Here is a 21429-nt window from a genome sequence, read left to right on the forward strand (position 1 = left end):
GCCATATTCAATGGGCGTTGAAAGTTGAAACTTTACTTTCAGCCAACGTGCTCTTTCTAAAAAGTTTGAGGACAAAATGCAAGGAATACTAATGCCAAACATGATAGTTTATGATTAAATTAACGTATTTTGGCATTGCTAAACTTCATGAAGAATGTCCCAGCGCATTGTCAATTCAATAATAACGGGTTTGTTGGTTCAGTATCGTGCTCAACCAAACTCAGTAGCTTGGTGGTTAGAGTGCACGCCCTGAGACTGGGTGTTCGAATGGTCGAATCGTACCAAAGATTCTAAAACTGGGACTCGATGTCTTTCTGCCTGGCACTAAGCATTAAGAAGATGGATTGGGTGTAAGGCCCTGCGACAGATTAGCGTTCTGTCCAGGGTGTGTACTTGTACATCAAGCTGCGTCATGCTACAGAATCAGGAGACAGGCTCTTGCCCTATGGACCCTTCTGGCTCGGACAAGGCTTACTTGTCCAAAGGTTATTTACTCATGTAAGTGCCATCTCTGCACACTGGTGACATTTATAACAACTTACTTTTGATTAAAAAAAACAACTCATCATGTTATGGAAATTGGGATGAGGAAACTAAGGAACTGAGAAAAATCATGCTGTCTGAAAGACCATGTTTATTAAATGTTAACTGGAAAAGAATGAGCCAGGGCCGGCTCTAGCCCTTTGGGGAACCTAAGCTAGATTTGGTTGGGAGTGTGGCCCCCCTCTCATCAGCGGAGAAAAAATTTATGTTTTAAAGTTTATTTCCAGCAATTCTACACATTTTGCCATGGGGCGAAGAGAACATTTAGCAATTTTATAATACCTTTCATGCAATTCTACTCATTTTGCTATGGGGCCAAGAAAGTTTTGCAATTTATAACATTTCATGCAATTCTACTCATTTTGCCATGGGGCAGAGATAATTTTTAAAGTGACTTTCCTGCAATTCTACCCATTTTTTCAACGGGTTGGAGAGATTTTGTTGGCTGTTTTAAAGCAAATTTTCTGTGATTCTACACATTCTTCCATGACTTATGCCATGTTAATGATATCCGAGTGAGAGTGACTAACAAAATCTATGGGAGCACCCTGGAGGTCAGGGCCCCTGGGCTTGTGCCCTTTGTGCCCGGTCGGTATTTGGTAGTGGTTACTACAAGTTTAGATAACTGGCTAGACTAACTTGCAATCTAAAAATTGTTAGCTGACATTGCTAATCGAGTGACAAGAGAAAAACTGCAAAACCAAATTTCGAACTTGCACCTTGTGTATTCTACCATTCTAACTCTCAATATTAAGTTGAGACTGTGACTCCACCACTTCGGAAAGCCCTAGCAGCCGGGAGCCCTAAGCAACCGCTTATGCCTGGAGTCAAGTCAAGGTGTCCCAAACTCGGTCCTCGAGCCTCCCATGGGTGCAGGTTTTGGTATTTGCTCTAGCACTGCACAGCTGATTCTTTCATTTAACAACCGGTAGGGTGCAACCATAAAACCATTAGTGGGTGCAAAAATGACAAATACTAGACAGTTGGCAATCTCAGCAAGGGAATGTGCACATGCCCTACACAAGTGTATTACCTTTGTGATGAGAGTGGAAATAAGAAGCATCTGTTTCTAAAATGACAGAGCTGGGGCATTTATCCAGCTATTAAACAGCTTGCTCTGATCAATGTGGAAGACTGTTAAATAGTGGAGTGATGGTCATGTGCTATATCAGACTGATTTTATATTTTCTCCAGGGACACCATTCAAACATGTGTTCTTCCTATGAACATTAAGCCATGTGTGACAGTAAATAACAATTTGAATAGGATTTATTTGATATGACTGCTCCCTCGGGACAGTGCAATCTATGTGGCATTGATTAAGTATTTTCTGAGATATGAATAGGCTACAATGCGTTGAGCCCCCTTTTTACTATTCTTCAATTAAAGGGTTTGATGTGTGTGGTGTTTTCAGTCCTCTAAGAAAGTGATGCCGGTGGAGGTGATTTTTCAAGGGCCAGTTAGGCAAGTCATTCTCTAAAGATTAATAACGTACAGTATGATGGATTCTGGGTTCTGACTCCTAAACTTGGAATAGTGTTAATTATCAGGTATACTATTGAAATATTGAGTGCTATGGTCTCTATCAGGGGGGACAACTCCAGTCCTCGAGGGCCTGATTGGTGTCACACTTTTATTCCATCCCTAGCAAACACAGCTGATTCATCAAATTGCATTCTAATCTGAAGATCATGATTAGGTGATTATTGGAGTCAGGTGTGTTAGTTGGGGCTGGGGCAAATTTGTGACACCAGGGAAGACGATCAGATGTTGTCAGGCACTGATAAGGGTGGAGAGCTGTGGATTAGTGAGGAAGGGAGTCGAGGTCAGGTCCGGTCACCTTAACTAGCTGAATCAGACACTGTATGCTAAATCAGGGTTGGACTGAAAACCTACAGGACAGTAGATCTCCAGGAAGAGGGTTGGGCAGCCCTGGTTTAGAGAGGAGGAAACTCCACCCAAAGTGGGGTATTTAAACTACTACTGGTATGAATATGTATTTTGTGTCATGCAGCTGTTTTAACCCAAAGGGTGAATAAACTTGGTTTAAGCTTTACTAATCGTCCGTGAATTTTAATAGGTTCATTTAGAATCTAAAATGTAAAACTGTGTAAGTTTTACTAGACTGTGTAAGACCTGGACATCTATTATTGAGGCAAAATCATCAACTAGCAATCTATTGGTAAGTGGTTTCATACATTATGTCCAGAGCGAGGATGTACAAGATGCTAGTAATGGAAACAAACTTTCAGAACGGGTGATATTTCATTCATAAGTAGACTTACAATTGAATTCTGAATTATTCTGGACAGAATTCCAGTCATTCATTGATTTTATATATTTGTCACCAAACCCACTGGCTCCAGGTCATCTATGCCTTTGCTAGGTAACGCTCCGCCTTATCTCAGCTCACTGGTCACCATAGCAACACCCACATGTGCACGCGCTCCAGCAGGTATATTTCACTGGTCATCCCCAAAGCCAACACCTTTGGCCACCTTTCTTTCCAGTTCTCTGCTGCCAATGACTGGAACGAAATACAAAAAAAAAAAAATCACCTTAGTTGGAGACTTATATCTCCCTCACTAACTTCAAGCATCGGCTGTCAGAGCAGCTTACCGATCGCTGCAGCTGTACACAGCCCATCTGTAAATAGCCCATCCAACCAACTACCTACCTCATCCCCATATGTTTTTTCCTGCTCTTTTGCACACCAGTATTTCTACTTGCACATCCTCATCTGCACATCTATCACTCCAGTGTTAATTGGTCAATTTTAATGACTTCGCCACTATGGCCTATTTATTGCCTTACCTCCTTACTTCATTTGCACACACTGTATACAGATTTTCTATTGTGTTATTGACAAAAAAGTAAATACCTTTAGCCATAGCTGTGTTTCTTATTTCAGAGCTAAGCAGACACAACATATCACTCTGAATAATAAACCTGTTTGTCAGGTTTCTCATAGTCTCAGTAAACAACCCAGTCTTTGTTCATCACATATTAGAAACAATTCCCTCTAGCTTGAAAAAACAACAACATTGACATATAATACTGGGTCAATATAAGAGACTAGCATCATATTTTAGACTACAGACTGCAACCAGCTCTACCAATAAAGAGAGAAAAATGATTAGGTATAATCACCATCTGGCAAAACAGTGATGGGTACACTTTTAATTATTTGGTCCCTAGTGAGTTGCTCTCATGGAGTATAGTGTATAAAATAAGCTTACCATTGAACAGCAAGGTAATGAACAGTAACGATTATAAACCATTTGTATCTTACATTAAATTGGAACAATATTATACAAATTGATTAGGACCATGTATGGCTTGGCTAGTAAGGACTTTCTATAACGCAATCATATTTTGCAATATTGGTGACCTATGTAAGCCAATGTTCAGCTATCAAATGCCTGGCCACATCTACTCAAAGCCAACCTGTCATTTACTGTATTTGTTTCACGCCATCCAAAAACGGTAACAAAGTGAGAAGAGATTACTAATGCACCAGAACTGTACTAATGAGATCTGGTCCCAAAAATTGTGGGGGAAGAAAACAAAGCCTTTCTTCGGTAAACCAGATACTCAACTCAGGGGCTCAATTTAATAGACTGAAGCAGCTTCCAGTAGAAAACTTAAATGGAAAAATCACTCTTTGAATTCATCCAGACTATTTACTGCAGCTTATGAAATCATTTGAAATCGTCCAGTATGCTGCAGTACTTGGACCAATTGAACGTTTTGTATTGCCATGGCATTTGCTCGATCATTATGTGCGTTATGACACTGACTGAAAATGTGCATTGCAATCCCATGGGAAGATCAAATAGGCAATATGAAGATTGAGGTAGAGGTTCCTCAGCTTATTCACAGATACCATGCTTTCCAAGTGTGACCTATGACCTATGTACTTTCCGGAAAATCATATGCAGCATTCTAAAGGTGAAAATAGTTGAGAACAATTTAATTCCACATGTCATTACATGGCCAACATTCAGTGCAGAGAACTGAAGTGATGGTACTTAATTAAGTTGATTGGCTAGTAGCAGGGGTTAAAATAATTACTGACCTTAAAGTGTGATAAAACACAACGCCAACACCTTGCCTACCACCTCTATCACCAAAGAGCCTCTGAGGTTCACAACATATTAGCCAAATGGGTGATGAATTCCGCACAATGGATTACTGACATTTAAACTGTAGACAACACATGTTTGTGTTCCCATTAGTCATAGAACTGATGAGGATTACAACTGTCTGATGACAAGCCAAACCTCACACCTGAGCCAGCACGTAATATTATAGACCACATCTACGCATGAGTAAGCCATTCTTTTCTGTCCAATCAAGAGCTAAGAACCCTCACCAGCTCCTGGCTTAACAGCAACTAGTCTCACTACAGCAAGGATCTCTAGATAAAAGAGTTGAAAATAATAATATTCACCTTTACATTTTATCAGATTGCATCTTATTCACTTGTGTAAGAGTTGGAGGCGCCAGTCAATGCATAGAGAATAAGATGAACAGCATATCTGACTGTGTTACATAGCCAAATACAATCACACAATCAAAGCACACTCACCCTTTCTGCTGACTGTGCCGTCCCAAAGAAGATAGGTATAAAAGCTAACCAAATTATACAGGTAGTATACATAGTAAATCCAATAGGCTTTGCCTCGTTGAAGGTCTCTGGCACTCCCCTGGTCTTGATGGCGTAAACAGTGCATGTGACCATCAAGAGAATACTGTATCCAAGCGAGCAGATGAGTGAGAGGTCCGAGATGTCACACTTGAGCACCCCACGGGCGTTCTCAGGGTCCTGCGTGCGCTGCTCGCCATAGTCCACCACCATGTGTGGCGGGTCAGTGGCAAACCACACAAAAACACCCAGTAACTGAACGGAGATCAGGCTGAAGGTAATGACCAGCTGGGAGGCCGGGGAGATGAACCGCGGTGCAGTAACAGCCTTCTTGCCCTGCTCGAAGATGCGGTGGATGCGGTTTGTTTTGGTAAGCAAAGCTGCGTAGCTGAAGCACATACCCAGGCCCAGGAAGATGCGCCTGATGGAGCAAACAGCAACGTCAGGGGCTGCGATCATGGGGAAGGTGATAGCATAGCACAGAAAGATACCCGTAAGCAAAACATAGCTCATCTCCCGGCCCGAGGCTCGGACAATGGGCGTGTCGTGGTAGCGCACAAAGGTGACAATGACGAAGGTGGTAACCAGAATGCCCAGGACAGAGATGAAGACTGGCACCACTGCCCAGGGTGAGTGCCACTCCAGCTTGATGATGGGGATAGGTTGGCACCCAGTGTGGTTCTGGTCGGGTCGTTGCTCATATGGGCACAGCTCGCAAATGAACTCACTGGCCTGGAAGTGGTAGCCCTCACAGCGCTCGCAGTGCCAGCAACATGGTACTCCCTTCACCACCTTCTTTCTCTCACCCATCTTGCAGGGCAGGCTGCACACAGAGGCGGGCACAGAGGGGTCTCCACTGATCCACTGCATGGCATCCATCTGAGTGGGGCAGAACATGTGTTACATTGATCTTAAAGATGGGCAAGAACTACAAAAAGATGACTCATCAACATCATCAGTTGGTAGTGCAACGCCAGGGTTGTGGGTTCGACTCCCACGGGGGACCAGTATGACAAAAATGTAAAAGAACGTAAATGTGTCACTACGCAAGTTGCTCATTTCAAATCTTATTTTTTCACCGTTGGCAAATAAGTTCAATTGATTGTTTGACAGTTATTTGATAGGTATTGTAGAAAATGAGTCCCCATGGATGTTAATGTGATTTATCAACAAGTAACATTATTAAGACTTGCATACAATAACAAGACAAAGCCGTTACCAATTCGTCCTTACATTTAGGTGTAGCTGGTTGGTCCAGTGGCCGATGACCTTGTACTCTGCTGTTGACCTGTTGTTGATCTGGTACTGAAAGATATCGTAGCGTCCTGGAGCATCGCCATTCTCATTAAATGTGACAGGAGTCCCAGCACTTCCTGTAAAATAGGAAACACTTAACATTACTGAAAAATATACATACATTTGGAGAAAATATTACTGAAACAATAAACTTGGCTGATATCACAACATAAAGTATCTTCAGTGTTTACCCATGGGTATGGTATCTAAAAGAAATAATAATAATATGAAGACAAAATGTTTTGTGACAAAACAGATGAAGAATGCACTGCCATTGTAATATGTAAGTATCTCTCGAGGTTGTTTATCAGTGTACTTGTCAAAGATGCAGTCAACCAAATGGATTATCTGTAAGTATTTATTACAATCTACACTGACAAGTTTCAAATTCCTTTCAAGTAACTATCTTGTCTCTCAGATGACTTTCTTACAGTAACATTGCTCACACCTTTGGTCGTTAAAACCTGCAAAATCCAACACAGTTGGGAAGGAAGAGGAGAGACATATTAAAAATATGCATCTCAGGAAAGCCATGTATTGTTACATTTGCTGGAGAGAAGTTGAGAGGATTGGGCCTGAAGTAAAGAGATTTGACTCGTCTCCAAAACAGCAGCTCTGTTCAGATGTTTCGCTTCCTGTGTCTGTCTATGATAATTTCATCCAATCACCCACTTTCCTTTGTGCAGCGGCTTGGCAGAGAGAAGCAAATTAAAACAGGAAACAAATTTCTGATTCTTTGGCTATGCACAGCACATCTAGCTGCCTTTCACTGCAGACCACAGGTCTGAGTTGCAAAGAAAAAGCCATATCTCAGACTCGCCAATAAAAATAAAAGAATAAGATGGGCAAAAGAACACAGACACTGGACAGAGGAACTCTGCCTAAAAGGCCAGCATCCCAGAGTCATCTCCTCACTGTTGATGTTGAGACTGGTGTTTTGCGGGTACTATTTAAAGAAGCTGCCAGTTGAGGACTTGTGAGTTGTCTGTTTCTCAAACTAGACACTCTAACATACCTGTCCTCTTGCTCAGTTGTGCACCGGGGCCTCCCACTCCTCTTTCTATTCTGGTTAGTGCCAGTTGTCGCTGTTATGTGGAGGGAGTAGCAAACAGCGTTGTACGATATCTTCAGTTTCTTGGCAATTTCTCACATGGAATAGCCTTTATTTCTCAGAACAAGAATAGACTGACGAGTTTCAGAAGAAAGTTATTTCTTTGTGGCCATTTTTAGCCTGTAATCGAACCCACAAACGCAACGTGCCAGGGGAACACAGGAGTGATGGTTGCTGATAATGGGCCTCTGTACGCCTATGTAGATATTCAATTAAAAAACTGCAGTTTCCAGCTACAATAGTGATTTACAACGTTAACAACATCTACACTGTATTTCCGATCAATTTTATGCTATTTTAATGGACAAAAAATGTGCTTTTCTTTCAAAAACAAGGACATTTCTAAGTGACATGTACGTTGACTTAGTGTAAACATTTAGCTGACTGATTAACCAGCAACAATTAGCTTGCCTTGTGTATCACTGCATTTGACATTCAAGTGGTGTTGCAGAACGGAACCACCCTTAAACAATGACTCATAATGTCCCATTTAAAAAAAACAGGCATCCTCATTCCTAACTGTTCTGCACTTCAATCAGCCCCTTGACTGTAACTTGTGAATACGTTTCTTCATAGTGCGACTCTGGGGCTCTTTACATCGATGATTAGGTGATTGGGCAATGTGTTGATTGAACCAATCCCAGACATAATCACAGGTTGACCCACACTCAAGCCTCCAATTACCCACGCAGCCTCCAAAGTAGATTCCTTTAGAAACGAAATCCAGAGCAACAGCATATTGTAATAAAAGAGCAGACACCCTCTGTAATTATGATTAGTGGGTGGGCTCACGTTTTGATTATATTCAAGCCCTACTTTCTACAACATGAATAAATGCATGGAAAATCGCATCTGCACAGCAATGAATCACCGCACCATCCTCGGGATCCAGATCCCCCAAGCAAAATCATGTTGATATTCCCAAAATATATCTCTATATGATGATGGCACAGACAATCTGGTACTATATTTGAGTATTTAGTATGATCCATATTAGCTGCTGCCAAGGCAGCCCCTACTCTTCCTGGGGTCCAAACAGGAACAAAACAATAGTCAACATCATAAATAAAACAATACATAACACAAGACATTGTGCACTATAAAAATGTACACTGCTCTACCATTACAAATGTATGATATAAAATGTACAATATTACAATACATTATACAATGTCTGTGTTATTTTATGTTGCTTTTTTATTAGATTTTACAGCTAGCTTGAGTTATCTGATGTGGAAGAGAGTTCCATGTGGCCATGGCTCTATCTAGTACTGTGCATTTTCCCAGCCTCTGTTCTGGACTTAGGGACTGTGAAGAGACCCCTGGTGGCATGTCTTGTGGGGTACGTATTGGTGTCTGAGCTGTGTGAACAGACAGTTCTGTGCTATCAACATTCAGTGTTGCAGTCAATCTCTCCTCAACTTTGAGCCAGGAGAGATTGACATGCATGTTCTTGATATTAGCCCTCTGTGTACATTTAAGGGCCAGCCATGCAGCGCTGTTCTGGGCCAACCGTAAAATGCTTATGTCCTTCTTTGCAGCACTTGACCATATTACTGGGCAGTAGTCCAGGTATGATCAAACTACTCTTAGAAAAAAGTGTTCTTTGGGTTTCTATTTAGAACCTTTTGGTACTTTGGATGAGACTAAATAACCGTTTACTAAAAAGGCTATATATACAGTACCTAAAGAATCTTGAGAGTTCTATCCCTCCCCCAGAGTGTAATGGGGAATCGGATTTTAAGAAAACAACAGCTAACAAAGCTAACCCAGTCACATCAAACTCTGAAATGACAGCTAACATTCCCTTTAAATTTGTTACAGCTGTTTTACATTTATATGAATTTAATTATATAAATAACACCATTAGCTCTGTAAGGCAGGGGGGGGTAGATCAAATTCCTATTTTGCAGCATTGTTGCCAAGGTCTGAATAGCAAATAGCAAGGTTCATGCAAACCTGTGCTATTGCAAAGTAAATGTTTGCTAGAAGCAAGAGGAAATTATGTGTTTAATAAAAGCATGTGTCACGGTCTTCCTCTTCATCTGAAGAGGAGAGGCGAAAAGGAGAGTCGGACCAAAATGCGGCGTGGTAAGTGTCCATGGTAAATCTTTAATAAAGAAAGTACTGACACTGCATACAAAAACAATAAACAAATGACGACCGTGAAGCTACAAAATAGACCTATGCTGACACAGGCCACTAACATAGACAATCACCCACAAACAAACAGTGCAACCCAGGCTACCTAAGTATGATTCTCAATCAGAGACAACTAATGACACCTGCCTCTGATTGAGAACCATACTAGGCCGAAACATAGAAATGCCCCAAAACATAGAAAAACAAACATAGACTGCCCACCCAACTCACGCCCTGACCATACTAAATAATGACAAAACAAAGGAAATAAAGGTCAGAACGTGACAGTACCCCCCCCCCAAAGGTGCGGACTCCGGCCGCAAAACCTTGACCTATAGGGGAGGGTCTGGGTGGGCGTCTGTCCGCGGTGGCGGCTCTGGTGCGGGACGCGGACCCCACCTCACCATTGTCTTAGTCCGCCTTATTGTCCGCCTCCGTGGCTTTCTCACCATGGCCACCCTTCTCAATGACCCCACTGGACAGAGGGGCAGCTACTCGGGACAGAGGGACAGCTCTGGGCAGAGGGGCAGCGGCGCCGGACAGGCGGGGGGCTCCGGCAGCGGCGCCGGACAGGCGGGGGGCTCCGGCAGCGGCGCCGGACAGGCGGGGGGCTCCGGCAGCTGCGCCGGACAGGCGGGGGGCTCCGGCAGCGGCGCCGGACAGGCGGGGGCTCCGGCAGCGGCGCCGGACAGGCGGGGGCTCCGGCAGCGGCGCCGGACAGGCGGGGGCTCCGGCAGCGGCGCCCGGACAGGCGGGAGGCTCCGGCAGCGGTGCCGGACAGGCGGGACCACCTGCAGGGAGGAGACAGAGAGACAGCCTGGTGCGTGGGGCTGCCACAGGAACCACCAGGCTGGGGAGACCTTCAGGAGGCTTGGTGTTAGGAGGCACCTGAAGGACCGGGCTGTAGGGGAGCACTGGAGCTCTGGTGCGCAACCTGGCACCACTTCCCCAGGCTGGACAACTACTCTAGCCCAGACCCTCCAGAGTGCAGGCACAGGTTGAACCGGGCTGTGGGTAAGCACGGAGATCTAGTGCTTACTACACGCACCTCTCCCTTAGGCTCCACTCCCACATTCGCCCGGCACGAGCGGAGCGCAGGCAGAGGACGCACTGCACCCTCCCAGCGCCCTGGAGACACAGCACGCAGAGCCGGCGCAGGATAACCTGGACCAAAACTGCGCACCGGCGACCAGACCCACTGAGCTGGCACCATACGCCCTGGCTCGATGCCCACACTCGCATGGCACTTTCGGGGGGCTGCCCTATAGCGCACCGGGCTATGGGCACGCACTGGCGACACCGTGCGCTTAACCGCATAACACGGTGCCTGACCAGTAATGCGCCGCTTATAATAAGCACGAGGAGTGAGCTCAGGTCTGCTACCTGGCTTAGTACCACACCTCGTCCGCCCCCCCCAAAAAAATTTGGGGGGCTGCCTCTCGTACCTGTCGCACTGCCGTGCTGCCTCCTCATATCGCCGCCGCTCAGCTTTCGCTGCCTCCAGCTCTGCTTTGGGGCGGCGATATTCCCCAGCCTGTGCCCAGGGTCCCTCTCCGTTCAGTATCTCCTCCCATGTCCAGGAGTCCTGTGATGCTGGCCGCTGTTGTTGCTGCTGCTGCTGCTGTCGTCGCTGTCTTTTACCACGCCGCTTGGTCCTTGGTAGGTGGGTGATTCTGTCACGGTCTTCCTCCTCTTCATCTGAAGAGGAGAGGTGAAAAGGAGAGTCGGACCAAAATGCGGCGTGGTAAGTGTCCATGGTAAATCTTTAATAAAGAAAGTACTGACACTGCATACAAAAACAATAAACAAATGACGACCGTGAAGCTACAAAATAGACCTGTGCTGACACAGGCCACTAACATAGACAATCACCCACAAACAAACAGTGCAACCCAGGCTACCTAAGTATGATTCTCAATCAGAGACAACTAATGACACCTGCCTCTGATTGAGAACCATACTAGGCCGAAACATAGAAATGCCCCAAAACATAGAAAAACAAACAGACTGCCCACCCAACTCACGCCCTGACCATACTAAATAATGACAAAACAAAGGAAATAAAGGTCAGAACGTGACAGCATGCATTTTTAGGGTGCATTTGTAAATTCGCCCTGGCTATCTACTCCGATTTCAGAGCCCTCTCGTCTGAGTGTGCCAGAGCGCAGAAAAACTGATGAGTTTACGAAGGCTCAACACCAGTTGAATATGACCGGTGTCAGTAAACGTTGGCAAAAAAAACATAATTAAATTGTTGCCAGCAGCAGTTAGAGTCACCAACGCTCTAGATAACATAAAACAGGCTATCCAGCTCTGGTAGGGTGAGTAAAATGGTCATGACGCAAAAAAAAAACGGTTTACTTCTGAATATCACATTAGCACCGTCCGAAAAAACCTGATTCAAATTCGACACAAACCTTCAAATAGGTATGTAATCACACATGATATAAACTCTTAAAGTGTTTTATTTACATTTTAGAGCCGATAAGGTTACACGTTGGACAGATCAAGTGAAAAAAAAGCTATTTTCCCACACAACATATCTCCTTCTCACTGTCACGCATTAGTTTGGCTTCCCCACCCGCCATTTTTAAAATGACCCGACGGGGCTCATTGCCGTCTTGAATATTGCAGAAACAGGCAGAGTTTAGGTCATGTCATTAATTTTTTTGGAAAGGGGAGAAAATATGCCTTATAATGGTATCGACATTACAGTTGATCTGGAAGTATTACGTTTTTGGTGCGCTAAAATACGGTCAATAGTACGGACCAAGATGATGTACAAAAGTGAGTGAGTTTACGGCTTGACTGCCGTTGTGAAGCCAGAACGCTCGGACCAAACCTACTCCTCAGCCAGTGTCCAGTGAACGCTCTGAATTTAAGAACTGACAATCTGACAACGCTCTGGATTTACAAATGCCCAGAGGGCACTCTGAGCACTCTCTGGCACTCCAGATGGAATTTGACGAATGCACCCTTAGATTTAAAAAAGGGCTTCTTTATAGGACCTTGTGTTCAATTCCAAATGGAACTGCCATTCCGAGTCAAAAACCAGCATAAAGATGCAAGAGAATGGTGGTTGAACCAACTTGCAAGTAGCCTACCAATAAGCACATTATTTTTCAATGTATTAAGGTAAGGAAAGTTGATGAATTAATTCAAATATATGAAGCCAGAGTCATATGATAAAGTGCAGGCTAGATAAATAAAATGTAAACATTATTCGAATTTGAGCAGATTTGTAAGATAGCTAGGCTAAAGCTAGGCTACTTTAAATTTGCCACTTTACAAGCTAGCCAGCCAACTCTTTCAAATAACTTTTTATTTATTATAGGATATGCCAAGGATATGGGATATGCCATTAATACAGGTAACGAGTGGAGGACAGAGGAGCCTCTTAAAGAAGAAGTTACAGGTCTGTGAGAGCCAGAAATCTTGCTTGTTTGTAGGTGACCAAATAATTATTTTCCACCATAATTTGCAAATAAATTCATGAAAAATCCAACAATGTGATTTTCTGGATTTTTTTTCTCATTTTGTCTGTCATAGTTGAAGTGTACTACCTATGAGGAAAATTACAGGCCTCTCTCATATTTTGGTGGCTGACTAAATACTGTTTTGCCCCACTGTATGTATGAATTATTTAGAATAAATGATGTATAATAAGTCTTGGTGATTCAATAGCCTAGTTAATCATTACATTACATTTAACACACTATTTCTATGATTTGCTCAGTCTAGCTGTAACCCAGAAGTATTAGAGGCAGAGGATCTCTCTTTTGGCTGCTGCTGACAGCAACTTCATGTAAGTTGGTATTTTTATTTTTTCAATTTTAACCTTAACCTTTTTTCCATTAACCTTAATTTAACTAGATCTTCTACATCATAATAATTATGTCTGCATAATATTTTCATTTAATTTTGGCAGATTAACTCTTGCTTATTTCTAAAGATCAACTCATGGTTTTGCTCCTTTTTTTGTTCTTGTCTGGAACCAGTCAGGCAACAACCCATACTGTACTGGTGGTAGGTAGCCCAGCGGCTAAGGAGTTGGACCTGAGGCAGGAGCAATACCTGTGGCCGAAAGGTGGCCAGTTGATATCTCGGGCCAGGCGCTGGAAAAAAACGTGGTAAATGATCTGACAACTGGAGGGCTGCTGGATTTACATCCTTAAAACATTCCCCTACCGTTGGGCCCTTGAGCAAGACCCTTATACCCACAACAGGCTCTCCATCCAGGAGTGCTGCACTGCAGCTTGAACCTGTGCTCGTCTCAACTGTATGTGTGAGGTCTGTTGTTTGGGTGGGTTGAGAACGGAGCAGTAGCCACATCTTTGTTGTTCGCTGTAACTAATGTATTGTATTGTATTGTAGAGAAGTCAGCAAGAGGAGATGTGCGTCATCATTCAAACGAACAGATGCCTCCCTGGCCACCAGTGCACATTTCCAACGACGGACGGAAAATTTAAATTATTTTGTCCATTATCTAATTGTTTATTATGTTATATTCTTAACAAAAAAATATTTATATTCAATAGTAGTGGCCATAATTCATAAATGGCACCATGCAAGGTTCATGCAAGGTTCTACGTGGAACCATTTTGGTTCAATGAAGAAGAACCTCTAGGGTTTCTGATCAAAGAACCCTATAAAAGGGTTCTATACATTATATAACTTTTAGGGGTTCCATATATGAAGCAAGCGATAGAACCCTTTTTGGTTCTATAAGGAATATTTTTTTCTAAGAATGTAGGATGTGTCTGGTTGATTGTGATGTCAAGAAAGCAGAGCAGTGCTTTATCACGGACAGACCTCTCCCCAACTTAGCAATCGTTGTTTCTTGACATGTTTCTTGATATCAGTCTTGATGATTGGAAACAAGCCCCAGTCACACTGAGATAACAAAGCTACAGCAGAATGAATGTCAGACACTTTTTCATGGAACCAGAATAGTGCTCTCAAGTGTGACCTTAGGTCCTCCAGGTAATGCCTGATCCCTGTTGACAGACTGAACCTTGACATTGCAAAAAAAACACACAAAAAAACACAAATCTGTCTTCTCAGTGCTGGTATGAGAATGATAGGCCTATGGATGATAGTGGATGACAAAATAGTGAGGGATCCGCACATTGCTCTAATTCTTCTAAGTAGTTTTTTTTATTGCTAACGTAAAACATGTTGATATACATTGCATACAGTATCTTTGCATTTAGCATGGGTGAAAATGTGTGCACCTCCCTTTCAGTGAGTTTGAACGAAAACTAGCCAATGCATAAATCTCAAGGTAGACCTACTGGGGTGGCAACAGCAGTGTTGGAGAATGAAGGGATATGAATAGAGAAGCATGTGAAGGCGGCACAGAAATAAGGTGAAATACTGCAAGGACTCTTTGTCTCGCATGTATGCACGCTCACACACTTTACCTATCCCTTCAAATTGCTGTCACAGCCATGGGTAATTGTTAAGCTAAGACTAGTGATGAGTGATTTACAGGCCACATACAAGGGTTTCATGTTCAAGATCAACCTTGGTGTGGACCTTGATTTCAGCAACTCATCACAATCCAGAATGCTAAAAGCTTGACTTTATGGCAGGGTGGAAGGTAGCCTAGAGGTAGAGAGGCGAGGCAGCAACCAAAGGTTTGCCAGTTTGAATGCTGGGTCAGACAGGAAATATCTGGTGGGAATTGAGCTGGCAACCGGAGGGCTGCTGGTTTCAAATCCTAGATGCCATTGCCTGCTGTTGTGCCCTTGAGCAATGCACTGAACCCCCCCACAACAACAAGGATAAAGTGCAAGTCAAATTTCAGGTTGGACCTTACCTGAATAAAGTGATTTTAATCTTAATCTAAGGCTAAGAAGAAGAGCTTTTGTATAAGGAATGCATTGACAGATGACACTGAACTGTAGGTGGGCTTGATGATCTGTAAAAACAGAAAGAATAACACGTACATGCTGTGAAATGATGTTACAAGGCCTTTCAAAACAATCTGCTTCAGGAATGGGTTGCTGTGAATGATGTGTTGCAGGCCCTTTCAAAACCAAAACCATGGCACTGTATGGAAACACGTACATGCTGTGAATGATGTGTTGCTTCAGGAATGGGTTACAAGGCCTTTCAAAACCATCTGATTCGTGCAGCTATACGCTCCTTACAAAACTCTTCCGGATAACACTGTATGGAAACAAGATTTTGTGTTTGGTGGAAGGAGCGCTACAGCCACATTGTCAATAAAAATGATGGACAAGTGTTATTGTACAGTAGGTCATGTAGACACTAGTAACTCTCTGACTCTGGGGACACGTCCACACTTCATCTACCTCAATGGAGGTGAATGTCCACACATATTTCATTCAATCTATTGGCAGTGCAAACATGCAATATACAATATATCCAAAATAATGGGGTGGAAAAAGTGTTTAAGTGTTCCCAAAATAATGGAAACACTTGAAAAAATGAGGGATGCAAAGTATATTGAAAGCAGGTGAGTTAATTAAGCAATTAAAATCCCATCATGCTTAGGGTCTTGTATAAAAATGCTGGGCAGGCCATTATTTTGGCTACCATGGCTATGCCCCCATAGGATGACAATGCCACCATCCACATGGCACGACTGGTCACTGAATGGTTTGATGAGCATGAAAATGATGTAAACCATATGCCATGGCCAACTCATTCACCAAATCTCAACCCAACTGAACACTTCTGGGACATTCTGGAGTGGCACCTGAGAAAGCTTTTCTATCTACAAAAAAAAAACGAATTCTGAAATGTCTTGTGGGAGAATGGTTTTTACATCCCTCCGATAGTGTTTCAGACCCTTGTGGAATCTATGCCAAGGTGCATTGAAGTTGTTTCTAGCTCGTGGGGGCCCAATGTCATATTAAGACACTTTATGTTGGCGTTTCATTTTGGCAGTTACCTGTATATTATCAGCTACAATTTCCCTTAAAGTGCCAACAGTGTCATGTATCTAATGCCAGCCCAGCTGTCAGCAAATAAGGTGAGAGTAGTCATTGCCAAGAGGCTTAATGTTCTATTAATTCACAGATTGTGATTGAATAGATCCCAGACTGAAGCAACATTCTTTAGGACACTGACAGGCAGTGGGCATTAGGAATAAGAAAAAACAGTGGGAGATTTCTAGCTTATTGAATTAATCTCACCACTATTGATTATGCCTTGGTTACACAGAGGGCTCGGGATGGGAGAGGAAATGTGTTGTTCATTCTGCAACATGCTCCATAGGGTTAGCAATTTGTTTGTTTTTCCAAAGGAAAGCGTGAATAGTGTGATAAAGCAATACGCACACCAAAACTGCAAATGGACTTTTTTCACCCTTTAGTTCAAATGCATGTAAACTAATGCAATAAATTACCCCGATGGCTATTCTGTTTTTATTTTCTCTAGTAGTCATATTCAAAACAATATTCTGTTTGTTTTATAATAGTAAATGTTAGCATTAGAAACAAATAGTCCTGTATGCTCATTCTCTATTAGCTTCTCAATGCTAATCTTAAAATAAGCGTATGCAATAGGAAAGTTGTTGGGTTAGCAATTAGCCTCTGGCTATAGTCAAAGTCACAGTCAAAGTGTTGCTTGGATGTCTGATTTGGTACATTTCATACTCTGATTATGGGTAACCCTTATGCTCTGCTTACAGGAAACCAGTATGGGAAAAAACCTCTGACGCTCATATGTGATGTGTGTGTTCATATGGCACTCATATAGGCTAAATGAAGTGTGGAATACACAGGCAGGAACAGATAGACAGATACAGACTATAAAATACCCAAAGGTTTCCTTCCTCCTGGAATATTTGATGTATTTCATACACTTAGGCACCCCTGCAGGCTCAATCAAGAGTAGTACACACAAACACACACTGTATTCCCACATCCCTTTCCCCTCTTCTCTTGAATATATCAATCTGCATTATTTATTAAAAGATTCTCCGGCAAAACATTCATCCAACACGTAGAATTGAAAATGCAAAGCAAACCTCACTTTTTCCTCTTTTTGTTTCCCTACTTCTCATTTAATTTAATGATCAAGACACACACAAAAGATAGTGTTTCATCATTCAACGCAGCAATAACGTGGGTTTGACTGAACACAGACATGCAATTTCAGCCCTGCGGTCATATTCATTGCTAATTCAATGTTTTTTCCCCCCGAAAATAACACAGTACAGTTCCACATTCATCAAGCTTGGCAGAGATATGAATCCCTTCAAGGTTTGAAGATTGTTAAAAAAAAATCTACTGAAGCTTTACTAGTTCTGCATGTTTGCCATGAAAAGCTAGTGAGCATGCTTATTTCCCCACCCCATATCATTCCCTAGCCCATTGCCTGAGAAGAAGATAACATAATTATTCAAATCTGCCTTTCCCTCTCAGGTAAGGGAGCTGGAAGGAGAGCCACTTGGAGATATATAGAAACTTTCCCGACTGAGTTATTACAATTTTGAGGCAGATCAAGGCAAAGCGTGCCTAACAGGATACAACACAGTCTGGTCTTAGTTTAAGGACTGAGAAATATTCCCAAATTGGAGGTAGGGCCTTTGTGCTGAAAAGATGGGCCACATTCTTGAAAAAAAATGTGAATAGTGCACATAGATTAAATAACTGACTCATTCAGCACTGCGAGTATAAAGAAATCCATTTTCAAAACCTTCCACAGGGTCTGAGCATGGGGAGATATACGAAGTGTTTATTATTTCTTTCTACCTTTATCTAAGCAAGTCCATCTCACCACACGCTTGGAAAAGGATATCAACCTTGAAAATCTATGCAGAAATAATAGGCAAGAGATGAAGGTGTACCGGCTTTATCTAGCCTCTCATCAAACCCCTTTAATAGGTACTTTGGTGTAGAATTACAAAAGTACTGGGCCAACATTAAATTAATCACACTGTTATCTCACGCCACTGAACAGGAACTGTCTTCAGCTCTGCATATGTTCCAAGCTGGAGAGATAAGAGGGACATATAGACGACTGTATCTGAGTCGTACCTGTGAATCAACAATCGAGCACACGTGACAAAAACACAACAGCAGGAGAAAGCCATTCCTACCTGCCCAATAGTTACTGTATAATCCAGTAACTATGTAGTATTAAGTAATGGCAACAGAGTGTGTTCTTAGCTTACAAACAATAAGTACCTTGTAAATATTGTAAATAATACAATGTTTCCATAGAGGAGTCGAATAATGGAACACCCAATACTGTCTATGGTAGGGATTGAAATAAAATACATTAAAATACTACAATTGATAAAGAAATAAACTACATGGGCCTCCCGAGTGGCACAGCGGTCTAAGGCATGACTCGACCTTCGCCTCCCAGGCCCACTGGGGAGTTGCAGCGATGAGACAAGATTGAAATTGGGAAGAAAAATAACTAAATAAATAAACTACAACTACACTATGCCATTGAAGATATGGAATGTTGTAAAATAATTTGTATTTGACTTTCTATTCATATTATTCATACATTTATAAAAGACAGCATAAGAAGAAGTGATAATTATTTAAATGATACATCTTCAAATATAAGGAACTGGTACACAGAAGTACTTCAAACTGGAAATGAGGTAGTAATCAACATAGTAGGGTTAAAAACACAGCAAACAGAGGGACATAGAAGGCACGGTATGTGGGTATGTGTGGGTGTATTATGATGGAAGTTGGGGTGTGCAGAGGGACATAGAAGGCACGGTATGTGGGTATGTGTGGGTGTATTATGATGGAAGTTGGGGTGTGCAGAGGGACATAGAAGGCACAGTATGTGGGTATGTGTGGGTGTATTATGATGGAAGTTGGGGTGTGCGTTTTTGTGTTTGGAAAAGTGTGGAGTTAAGTGAATGAAAAAGAAAAATGGTTGCAAATGTCAGAGATATGTGATATACATTTTAAAATGAATTATAAATATTATGTATTTATTGTCCTATCATGATGGAACGGTCCCCAACCATATACCCTAGACAACCACCTGAGTGACCAACACCTTAATGATTAAGTCCTTATCTGTTTTACCACCTTAAGTCCTCATCTGTTTTATAGGCCTGCTGCAAGTAGCCCAAACACAGCCAAGACAGAAAGATAAATGCGGTCAGAGATCCACTAAAGCAGCACTGCCTGCTCAAGAGTCTGAGCCTGCCTGGCGGGGTTGGTCCAACAAAGCCAAAGCCCCCAGATGGGTGAGAATAATATACAAGGAGTTTCTCGAAGCTGCTAATGAGAACCTTGATGACCTTGTACCTAGCCGGTGGGAATTTCCGTGTGGTGCCCCCAACCAGTTAGTGGCAGTGCTGGCAACACTAGCTGCAGTGACCCATGGGGATAGGGCTCACAATCGGACAATCAGAGAAGGGGCAAATTATTGTAGCCCTGGTGGCACAAAATAATCCAAAAGTCTGACTGCACAGAGATGCTTGGGAAAATGTTCATAATGGGGGACCAGAGTTTGTATGTTTCAGGATGGGGGTGGGTTGTAACGGGAGCTCCATCAGCTAGGACTTGACATTGGTTTATAAAATCTCCTTATTCTTGCTCAATTTTGCATGCCTTTTCAAACAGCTAAAACTGTATATGCATTCACACATCAGGTCTTCTCTTGAGTTGGGCTCTGGGAATTCAAGGCACACTCAACCAGCATGGCTACCACAGCATTTTGCAGGTTTGCGCTTAGTGGGAATATAATTTGTTTTTCAACAGGACAATGACCCAACACACCTCCAGGCTGTGTAAGGGCTATTTGACCAAGAATGAGAGTGATGGAGTGCTGCATCAGATGACCTGGCCTCCACAATCACCTGACCGCAACCCAATTGAGATGGTTTGGGATGAACTGGACCGCAGAGTGAAGGAAAAGCAGCCAACAAGTGCTCAGCATGTGAGTACTCCTTCAAGACTGTTGGAAAGCATTCCAGGTAGAGTTGGTTGCAAGAATGCCAAACTGGGCAAAGCTGTCATAAAGGCAACGGGTGGCTACTTTGAAAAATCTAAAGTATATTTTGATTTGTTTAACACATTTTTGGTTGGAACTTGTGGATATATGGAGGATTAAATATCCTGACCTAGTGAGATATACATGGCGGAGGTTCAATCAATCTAATCGCCTTGATTACTTTCTTATGTCATTCTCTCTGGCACCAAAAGTTTTAAAAAGTGTTGATAGGGGACAGAAAGTGGTCGGACCATCAAATAATTGGCATATACACTAATCTTACAGAATGTCCACGTTGGCGAGGATATTAGAAATTTAATCAAAGCCTGGATGACAACTTGTTTTTAACCAGGACAGAAAAATTAATAAGTGACTTTTCCCCTGAAATAATATAGGTACAGCAGATCTCCTTATTGTATGGGACATGTGCCTTCATAGGTCATGCAATCCAATAATCATCTTCAGCAATTTAGGTCAAAATATTTCATATTAACAAAGAGGGAAATAGAGGGACTAAGTACAGATAGATAAAAATAAAAACCGTACCATAGAGGCACAGAATACAATAAAAGAAAAACAAACTTAGTCCAGAAAGATCAAGCGTTGCATCGTGCCTGGATACTGCCCTTAGCCGTGGTATATTGGCCATATATCACAAACCCCCAAGGTGCCTTATTGCTATTATAAACTGGTTAACAATGTAATTAGAGCAGACGTGACATTCGGTCTCCTCCATCTC

General features: G+C 42.5%; 1 protein-coding gene across 1 annotated transcript in view; it reads right to left on the reverse strand.

Moving 5' to 3' along the window:
- Positions 1 to 21429, reverse strand: part of LOC112218221 (metabotropic glutamate receptor 8-like) — a 223866-nt gene that overhangs the window by 7956 nt on the left and 194481 nt on the right. Inside the window, exons 8-9 of the mRNA XM_024378845.2 lie at positions 6425 to 6564; positions 5135 to 6070 (exon numbers count right to left, since the gene is read on the reverse strand). Of these exons, the coding sequence (XP_024234613.1) occupies positions 5135 to 6070; positions 6425 to 6564 (1076 nt within the window). The remainder of the gene's footprint in view (positions 1 to 5134; positions 6071 to 6424; positions 6565 to 21429) is intronic.

The sequence above is a fragment of the Oncorhynchus tshawytscha genome, linkage group LG19 (assembly GCF_018296145.1).
Source record: "Oncorhynchus tshawytscha isolate Ot180627B linkage group LG19, Otsh_v2.0, whole genome shotgun sequence".
NCBI classification, from domain to species: Eukaryota; Metazoa; Chordata; class Actinopteri; order Salmoniformes; family Salmonidae; genus Oncorhynchus; species Oncorhynchus tshawytscha.